Here is a 10,189-nt window from a genome sequence, read left to right as displayed (position 1 = left end):
AAAGTAGAGTACATTATTAAAAAAATAAAGGCAGAAGCGGCGGGCAAAGGGAAGGGCCGCAGCAGGCGGGCCGGGCAGGGCCGGGCAGGGGCGGGCAGGGGCGGGCGCGCACCCCCGTCCCGCGGGGGCAGGGGGAGAACGCCGGGCCCTGCCCGGAGCGGGCGGCGCCACGCGCCGGGCGCGCGCGGGGGCGGGGGCGCGCGCGCGGGGGCAGGGCGGGTGTCGAGGGGGTGCGGCGGGCGCGCGTGGCGCGGCGTGCGCGGCGCGTGCGGCCGGCGGGGGCTCGCGAGCGGCGGCGGCGGCGCGTTGATAAGGGGCGTCCGGCGGCGGCGCCCGCCGCAGAGTCGCGGAGCGGTGGCGGGGATAAACACCCCCGCGCTGCCCACCCCCCGCTTTCCTTATTATTTTTTTTTTCCCCCCACCCTTTAAATTTAGTTTTTCTTAAAAAATAAATCTTTTTGTTTTCTCGCGCGCTTTGCGCCCGCCGCCGCCGTGGCCGCCCGGCGATGAACGGCGCGGCGCTGCCGCCGCTGCCCCCCGCCGCCCCCCGCGGCCGCCGTCGGCCCGCCTCCCCCGAGCTGCTGCGCTGCAAGCGCCGCCTGGCCTTCGCCGCCCTGCCGAGCACCGGGGCGGCGGCGGCGGCGGCCGCCGTGGCCCGCCGTAACGAGCGGGAGCGCAACCGCGTGCGGCTGGTCAACATGGGCTTCGCCGCCCTCCGCCAGCACGTCCCGCACGGCGCCGCCAGCAAGAAGATGAGCAAGGTGGAGACGCTCCGCTCCGCCGTCGAGTACATCCGCGCCTTGCAGCGGCTCCTCGACGAGCACGACGCCGCCGCCGCCGCCTTCCCCGACGGCCGCGGGCGGGCGGCCGTCGGGGAAGGCGGCGGCGGCGGCGGCTACTCCTCCGCGTCGCCCTCCTTCGCCTCCTCCGTGCCCGGCTCGCCTTGCTCTTCCGAGGAGAGCGGCTACGACGCGGCGCTCAGCCCCGAGGAGCGGGAGCTGCTGGACTTCACCAGCTGGCTCGGGAGCTACTGACCCGGCGGGAGGTGAGGGGGCAGCGGCGGTGGGGGGGAGGAGGGGGCCGCCTCCCCGTGCGCCGGCGCTCGGGGGAGCGGGGCGCGTACCCACCGGAGCTCTCTGCGCATCTCTCCGCAGCCGCGCTCAGCCTGCAGTAGTACCTCAGCGCCCTCGCTCTCCGCAGAAAGCCGGCACGGCGACCCCCCTCCCCACAAAAACACTTGCCGGCCCCCCCCCGCCCCGGCGGGGCGCCGCTGGCTGCTGCCCTCGCCGGGTTCACCCGTCGTCTTCGGGCAGCGGGAAGTGCAATGGCGTAACCGGCGGGGCTCCGGTACCTGCGCCGGGGCGGCGGCGGCTCCACCTGCCCGCCGGGAGCTGCCGGCGGAGAGGAGGCCCGAGAGACCCCGCTTCCCGCCGCGGCTGCTTCGGAGGGGTGGAAAAGAAAAGAAAAACTCTTGATGCTTCCTTGTTTCTGGAGGGGGAGGGAACTTTTTTATCATGTCAGATTCTATTTTACATATAACTTGAACGGCCTGTGGGAACACTGGTGTATGAAGACTTATTTTTGTACAAGAAACCTTAGAGAAAAGGGGTGAGGAGATGGGTCTATTTTTAGCAAGTCCTATTCCGTTGTTCTTGAACACTGCCAGCTAGAATGTTTTGGGAACATACACAAGTTTAGATAAAAAGATGGGGTTTTTTTCTCTCCAAACACTTTAGTAAAAGACTGTAAAGTTACGTTGTGTCTTAACGTGGTGTCCAAGTTTGCCTGGTGTGAAGGTCCACTGCTCTGAAAACTGAAGTTTTTTTTTTAAAAAAAATGTATTGAAGGCATTTTTGTATGCACTTGCTAGGATTTCTTAAGTTGTACATATGCAGTTTTTAAGAGAGTATCATATTTTATGTAAATTGACTTTATAAATAAAAATCTATTTATAAATGACTTCAGGGCTGTAAGGTGCATGTGTTTGCCAGAAATGCCCAAGGTAACTTCTGTCTGAGCAGGTGGGAGAGGGGACTAATGAGCGGTACAGCAGAGAGGCAGTTCTCCTGGACCAGGCTTCATGTGCAGAAGGGAATAAGGAGCAGCACAGCAAAACCTCCAGGCTTCCTTTTTTTCCCCCTCCCCATTCAAATTTTATGAACTTTACACTTGGTGCAAGTACTCCAGAGCTGATGTACGGGGAGGCGGATGCATGTGGGAGATGGGGCAGGTTCAGCCCTGGTAACTCCTTTCCAGGGCACGCAGAAGGTGCCGCAGGCTGCGCTGCCCTTGCTGGCAGCGATGGGAGAGTCACGGGAAGGTGAAGGGGAGTGGGTATCTGAAGTTGGTTTGTCCTGGCACCTACGTTGAGGAGTTAGGTTGGGGTGCCTTTATTCAGGTGAGCCGCATCTCTGAGAACAGTGTTGTCATTTAAAACCCTTATACATAACTAAGTGTCCTACTCTGTCCTCCTCTAACTTCAGCTGCTTGTACATGTACTTTATCTAAAAGCAATAAGCAAACATTAATTGCTCCTTAGAAACTATTGTCAGACTCCTAAGCTCTGTCCATTACTTTTGCACTCACGCTGAAGGCCTGCTTCAGTGCAGGTGAGCCAAAGTAAAACATTGCTGTGAAACAAAACACAGCGATGATGGCATGAAAAACTACAGCAGAGGTTACTTCCCTTAAATAGCTCTAGCGAATGCTACTAGTTGCATGGAGCAAAATGGACCAGCCTCTAGAATACAGTGAGCAAACACAAAACAGAAAGGGTTATTAAAATTGACCTACTTTGCAGGGACTGTGTGTGTAATCTCTTGGCTGTGTTAGTGCTGGGAAGGTAGAAGTTTTCAGGAGTATGATCACACAGTCCCGACTGTGTGCTCTGTAATCTAGATCTGTAAGAGTATTCCACATATATGATTCCATTATTCCATTTGAAAAGAGAAAAAAAAAAAAAAAAACCAAAATCAACAACCCATGGGAAAACGCAGGCTCTGACAGCAAGTACCATTTAGGAGTCTGCAAGCAAGATCAATGATTACTGTGCTTCAAGTTCATTCCCCAAAGTTGCTCTAATAAACATGCCCTTTGAAAGGCCCTGGAAATTGAAGTTCTTGGTAAATTGCTTGCAAAGATTTTGCCCTGCATGACTCTTCAACAGCCCCATCGGTAGGAGTGTGAGCTGACCTGGGTGTTAAGTGATCTGCTACACTTGGCGGCAGCAGCAGATAGGGTGGGTGGGGTGGGTTAGCATGGTACCTTTCCCCAGTTGGAGTTTAGGGGCTTTATTGTCATGGATGACCTCCAAAAATTCAGTCAGGCATAAACCCATGCAGATTCCCACATACTTATTCTCAGCCTAAAACAACAGCATGCCATCTTTTCCAAGCAATTTAGGAAAAAACAGGACTGCTGCATTTATCTGCACAAGCGTCCCGTGATGGCAGAACGCATTTGTTTAGAGAGTTTTACTACTGCTTGTCAGAGTGTTTGTTTTCCTTCCGTAGCAGCACTGGCCATTTTCATATTTCCAAAAGCAATATTTAGCTCTTAGTTGAGTAACTCCCAGCCTTATTACTAGGTTCATCAGATCACCCAAGATACTGTTGCAGCAACATTAAAGCAGAATCAACTGTAACTGTATTGGCAAGAAATGAGCTGAGAACAGTTTTCACTTAATATTGAGGGGGTGAGGGGGGAGAGAGAGCTTGGTCAGCATCAAAAGCTACCTTAATGCTGTCAGTCAGCGTTTCAGTAGAAAATAAATAGGGGGGGAAATCAGGAATGTACAATTTACTTTTAAAAAAATCAAGGTGGTCATGAGTCCTCCAAACACTTGAGGGGAAAGAGTGCAGGGAGAAGGATGTATGCCTGATTTAGAAACGCAAGATGGACAGAGGGACTCTTTCCTCAGCCATGGTGACAAGTCACTAGCAGATTCTCAGATCAAGCTGCTAAAGAGGCTGCACCAGAGAGAAAGTTATTGAATTGTTCTGCCCTTTTAAGAGAGCGTTAGGGAGGATGCAAGGTAGGTTCTTTGGCAGTTGCAAAGACAGCTGGTACCTTTGGCCAGCCTGGCTCACTCCTGTTCTCTTCAACTGCAGCCACCTGAAGAGTGTTTGGACCAAACTGAGAAGATTCCTGGCTATAAAAGCTCACACCTAGACCGCTTTGCTCCATTTATGCAAAATAGTGCTAGAGCAAAGACTTGGAGATGAAAGCCCTCTGACCACGAAAGTCCCCTCCAAGCAGCAAGACACCACACCAGATCTGCCTTCTCAGCCAGGTGCTTCCCCTGCCTGGAGTAGCCACCTCCACATGACAGTGGGACTTTCAGAGTCTGGGTTAGCTGCCATTAACCAAGGGCTGTTGTGGGGGCTTCCAGGAAGCCTGGGTGCCTGCCTAAACTGCTACCTGAAACACTTGTGGCAGGGATGGGGAATGTCTCTGATGAGCACATCGTTTCTCTTTAGATGTATAGCTAGAAATTCAGTGCCTAAAATGGAAACTCCAGCTCCCTGGGAAGACACAAACCCAGCCCTAAGCTGAGGTCTGCAGGAGAGTCAGATTCAAGCAGAATAAATACGCTGAGGAATTCTGAGAATTAAGAAAAAAAAAAAAAGCTGCAGCAAGCCGAGGGTGCCAGGAAGCACAGCATTGAACCATGCATTATTGCACTGTAGTGTTTAAATGATGCTGTCACCGTTTGTGGCCAGCCCCAGGTTCAGTTCCATGGCTACACTCCTTCCAAATTTGTTCACATGTTATTAGAAAAGTAGTTTTGTAGGAAAGGGCTATGCCTTCTGCTTGAAGGCTTGCACACCGTGAGAAGCACCAGGAAGCTGGCACACGGGTACCCTGCAGCATCTCCATGGCAGGATGGCATTGCTGGTCCTTCTTGCAGGACAAGCGGCTGCCTCAGAACCCCGGCACTGCAGGGGTCTCCAGGAGATTCCTGTCTCAGACCACATTGAGAGACAAGAGTCCAATGGCAGAGGGATTTCTGCTGTTCCTACCACCACATGGCATCACCAGCAAATATCAGCTCTACTACAGGTTGTCCTGCAGAGAATGGCCAGTGGTTGGTTTCCATTTATAAGGACTCACTTTTACATTAACACCTTGTAAAGATCTTGTTACACACCAAGCGCAGCAGGCAGTGAGGCGAGCTTCTGCCTCCCCTCCCATCTGTTGGAAGCAGCCGCCAGGAAAATACTGGTCTTGCCAGCCTTTGGTGTACGTCCCAAGGCTTTTTGCCTGCCATGGTTTGTGGGCAGACAGCTGTGTGCTAAGACTAGTCCTGAGGTCATTTCACTCTTTTCATGCAGGTCACAGAATAGACGGCTAACAGTAACAATTTTCAGTCATTCCTTATCTGGATTGGATGTGGGCCAGCAGCCTGGGAGTGTGTGTAGTTAAGAATGAAGGGCAGCCCTTGCACAGTCAACAGCAGGCAGAGCTGGCCTGGCTTTGCCCAGTTTGGGCATCAGCCAGCAAGGGTTCGGTTTTCTTCCCAGAAACTATCATCAACAAAGTACGATATGAAGGCATACCTGAGAGTAATGGGAAAAAGAGTATTAAAGCAGCACCAGCTGTAATCACAAGTTAACGTTGCACTCTTAAGAGGCTATCAGGCAGTATAACAAATGACTTAAAATCCTGGGGACACCATGAACCCCCAGCTCCTTTTCAGCTCTGTGCATCCCCTGGCACTCATGAACAGAGGAGTTCTGCCAGGACCTCACCACAGGTCTTCTCAAGCCAGTCCCTGGGACTTCGTCTTTGGAGAAGTGAGTGGATGCTCCTGTACCTAAGTCTGAGGGCACAGAGAGGTTTTATACTTACCAGCGCTCAGTCTGTTATAGCCAACTAATTTACTCCATCCATTATTTTCCCACAATATAGATCTACTGAGGAAGAGGCTAAAGCTCGTACAAGGAAGGGAGAAGTGGCATAGCTAAAGTACTTCCCAGTAAGAGGGGCTGCTTTGCACCTCTGCTGTCACCATCCTCAAGTGGGGAAACATCAGCATCCTTAGCTTAGGGAAAGTGTGGGAAAAGCAGAGACTGGAATTTCTGCTGTGTTTTAACTGGAGATTCTCCCCTGTTCTTAAGAGCCTTGAGACAGAGATCATTGCGGAAAATGAGGATTTATTAATCCTGATATGAACAGAGTGCTGCCTGCCCCCTCCTGTTGTCACCACTCTTTTGTCCCAGGGCACAACAAGGTGGCAAAAGGATAAGCAAAGTGACCCACACAGGTCCTAACGTGGCTGTGCTACATACAGGTGAGGCAGGAGAGAGGTCCTCAGAGAAACCCTAGCCAGCTGGTAGGCTCCAACACCAGCATCCACACACTTGTCTTGGGAAAAACCCCAAGACAAGACAGACATTTAATATCTGCCCAAGTTATCAGTGTTGTTTTACAATAGAGAAGAAATAAACAATCTTGTAGAAGAACATGGAAATGAAAGTGAGAAACAAGTGCAAGAAAGCGGTCAGCAGTAGAAGGCATAGTGCACAGAAGGCAAGAAGCACAGAGAAATGACTTCAAGTATTAGGCTATGACACCCACCCACCCCACCCCTAACTCTATAGATGCTTCTGTTTATGGGTAGATGTTAGTAAGACTAGAGTATGAACAGCAGAAAAGGAGAAACTTCTGGTAAGACAATTGTTTGGCTGCAGGGACCAGGGCAGTTCTTCAAGCTTTGACCTACGAGCATCCACCTTGCTGCTGGAGAAGCCTCAGTCCTCTCCCCTCTTGATCTCCTTTCATCTCCTGGCCTCAGCCCCACCACTTAAAGCCTGCAGTACAATAGTTATCCAGTCACCAGACACAGTAAATTGTGCTTGCTTTTTAAGTTGTTTGTTTTTGTTTTTTTTTTTTTAAAGGCAAAGAAAAACCAACAGAGGGAGGCACGATAGCCCCAAGGGAAATTTTCTGTTAAAGTCACTGCCAAAAGAATGACCAATTTGTAAGTGAAATGTTGACACTTATAACACAGAAAATATCCTTCTCTTGAGTGAAGCACTTCAAGATTTTTTTTTAAGAAATGAATTTTATCAGGATATTAAATACTAGGAGGAAGTGTTGCAATACTGTAACATTTTCCTTTTCTCTCTGTTTCCCATTTTCACATGCACAATTCCTTCAAGGCTCTACAAAGGAGCCACAGTCCCTTTAGCAGAACCATATACAGAAAGAGCAGGTGAAACCCACTGGGTAAATAAAAATCTAGCTTAAAAGTATTAGTAAATACCAACATCCTCATACCAGCACAGTACCTGCAAAGCCCTCCTTACAGGCTGCTGATTCCTACATCCCTGGCACCAGCTTGCATTTAGCATGGGCTTGCTTATATCAAAGGGAAGCCAACTGGTGTCAGCTGGAAGCAGCTGCTTCCCTCAGTGAAGTACCTCTGTTCCATTCCCTACTGAGGTGGGTCTGCACTGGTCAGCTGGCTCCCATCACTGCTTCTCCTTGCCCAGGAGACACCTAGCACCAGAGCGAACTGGGCAACGGGGGGGGTGTGTGAAATGTGCTTTAAGCAGCTTGAAGTTTTCAGCACACACTGTATTTGCATCTGATTTGAATGGAGGCAAGGATGGGGACCAGGTCTGGGTGCACCCTGGCACAGCTCTGCACTGTGTCTTTGCCTGATTCCCCCAAAACCCCTCTCTAGGAGCCTGGCTGACTGTCCTGCAGGTTGCATCCCAGGGATGCAGCTGAGATAGTTTATACCCTTCGGTCTTTGGTCTTGTTAGAGGACAGCCAGTAAAGAGGAGTGGGAGCAGAGAGGCTTTTGAAGTGGGGAGACCACAAAGCTCATTTAGGATGCATACACCACCAAAAAAACCCCAACCACCAGACAGTAATAACTTCAAACCAGTGCTGACTGGAGTTGAAAACAGTGATGTACTGGCAGAAAAACTAGTGTCTAAGCCAAGTTCAGACGTGGTGTAAACTGAATTTGACTCTGTTTACAATGCTGAAGAGAGCTAATGGTTGCTGGCAGGCAAGTCGTGCCATTAAAGAGAAGCATGGCAACGTGTTAAAGGGACCTCTGAGCACTCTTTCAAGCCCAGCTGAAATCAGAACCAACCCGCTCTGTGCAGCAAAACCTGCTGGGGAAAGCAGGTGCAGCGTCCATGTCTTGCACATCCCATGGCTGTTTGGGCCTGAGTATGTGAACAGGACCCTTAGTGGGATCTGGGGTATAGGACAGGGGCTGCACTTGGTGTGCGTGTGGTAGAAATCACCCAGCTCTGGCCAAGGAGCAGAAGATGATGGCTTCTCAGGCTGCCTGGGACACAGGCTGGGGCAGGAGGTGAGGTAGGCTGCCTGCAAGTCGTTTTCTTCTGCTGCATTTGGGGGGACAGGATTGGGGACCATTCCTTGTGAGTGAACCATAAAGCCACCCACACTGTTCTGCTGCCTTCCCATCCCAACTGCATCCCACCACCGTCAGCCTTGACCCAATGAAGCAGCATCATCACTGTGTTGGTGTACTGTCGCATCACTGCAACCTTGTACAGAATATGATAACCAGGTCTTGCGGCTGCTTTATTCAGCCACTGCGGAGGGCACTCTGTACACAGACAGCAAGGAGCACCTTAGGCATTGCTGAAGGAGTTCACCATAGGGTACTTCATCCCACTACAAAACCATGCTGCATGGCTGGATTAGCCCTGGCTCCAGAGCCAGCTTCTTCATAGCCAGGCAGTGGGTCATGACACACGCCTGCTTGAACACAAGCAATCTAAACAGCTGTATAGCTCTTTCCTGGCAAATTTTTATAAGCCAGAAGAGGTAAAATAAGTGCACAGTAAAGTTCTTGTGTTAATTTATTTGTGCCCACTTAGGTTTATTTTTTTCTGTTTTAATAAGAGAAATGAATTGAGACTTCTGTTGGAAAGTTAAAATAATTCACTTCAAGCATTCCTTGTTAGTGTGTGACAAAGCAAGTACTGAACTTTCAAATAAGTTCTGAGCTGAGCATTGTGGAAGCTGATTGTGTTATCTATTGAAAAAAAAGAGGGGATTTGTTGCTGCTTTCTTTCCCCTGATAATTTATTGTCTGAATCGAGATTTTTTTTCCCATGTAGCTTTTTTCTTTTTTTAGTAAAAAAGAAGATTCAGTGAATAAGAAGCACTTTATAAGTGCAGCATTTGGGTTACAAAATTATTAATTTTTGGAGCTGTTTGGATGTAACTACTTTTTATTCCAAAATGTTAAATATTTTATTGAAATCTCCAAAGTTCTGCATGGTCAAAATATACATCAGAACATTTGCTGAAGTAAAGACTCTACTCTGGGTCAGGTTATTTTAAAATTTCAGTTTTCCGGAAATTTTGAAGCACCTCTGAATTATCATCAAAGTACAGCAATGACATCCAAGCTACCAGAAAAATCCTGGGTTCTGACTCTTTCTTAACAAAGTGCTAGCAAGTCTGTGTTGGAAAAGGTCACATGGCCAGCTAAAAACCGGCAGGTTGGAAGAAATAACATGTACGATGGGGTTTTGGTTTTGTTTGCTCACCTCATGTCTTAACTTGAGGCAGTAGGGCTTTGGACCTCCTTCCCTACTGAGGGGCTAGAAACATCAAGGAAATTCAAGGCAGGAGTGAGCCCAGGCAAGCGAGGGGCAATGCCCCAGGCTGCAGCCACCCCCACCGCAGGAAATGGCCTCCAGCAACCCCCCCTAAGAGCAGCTGGGGGCATCTGTAGAGGCGTGGATGCGTGGGACATCTTGCCTCTGAATTCCTCCAGCCACGGGGGTAGCCTTGATGCTCCAGCCTTATGCACCTAAGCAGGGGCCTGTATGGCGTAACAGCCCCAAGCACACTCTGCCCGGGATTCAGCCCTGCCATAGGATTTGCAGTGCCCAGAAAGCCATGCTGAAACACAGACATGCATGTATGGAGGCAGTCTCCTCATAGGATCGATCCCCAAGCCCCTTTTTCTCCACCGGTGTCTTCAGTCTTCCCCTCCCCACCTCTACTTAAAATTAACTTCGCATCATCTATCCCCCCACTTCATTTCTCAGTGCATTCACCATGTGAGAAAGAGCTGGAAGTGGGAGGTGGAGTAGGGGAGTGATGGAAAGAAAGAAAATGGAAAAAGGAAAGAAAGTGAGAGGCGAGGGGAGGGGAGAGGCTTGAAAGGACTTGCAGGGGGACA

At 50.2% G+C, this 10,189-nt stretch overlaps 1 protein-coding gene across 1 annotated transcript; it reads left to right on the top strand.

Moving 5' to 3' along the window:
* The first annotated feature begins 272 nt into the window (after positions 1–272).
* ASCL2 (achaete-scute family bHLH transcription factor 2) lies at positions 273–1,949 on the top strand. The gene is made up of 2 exons (XM_064453331.1): positions 273–1,045; positions 1,155–1,949. The coding sequence occupies exon 1, from the start codon at positions 507–509 to the stop codon at positions 1,032–1,034; it is 528 nt and encodes a 175-aa protein (XP_064309401.1). The 5' UTR covers positions 273–506; the 3' UTR covers positions 1,035–1,045; positions 1,155–1,949.
* The last annotated feature ends 8,240 nt before the right edge of the window (positions 1,950–10,189 follow it).

Source organism: Phalacrocorax carbo, chromosome 5 (genome assembly GCF_963921805.1).
Source record: "Phalacrocorax carbo chromosome 5, bPhaCar2.1, whole genome shotgun sequence".
In the NCBI taxonomy this organism is placed as follows: domain Eukaryota; kingdom Metazoa; phylum Chordata; class Aves; order Suliformes; family Phalacrocoracidae; genus Phalacrocorax; species Phalacrocorax carbo.
The sequence above is the reverse complement of the archived record's forward strand: the minus strand, read 5'-3'. Positions and strand labels throughout refer to the sequence as shown.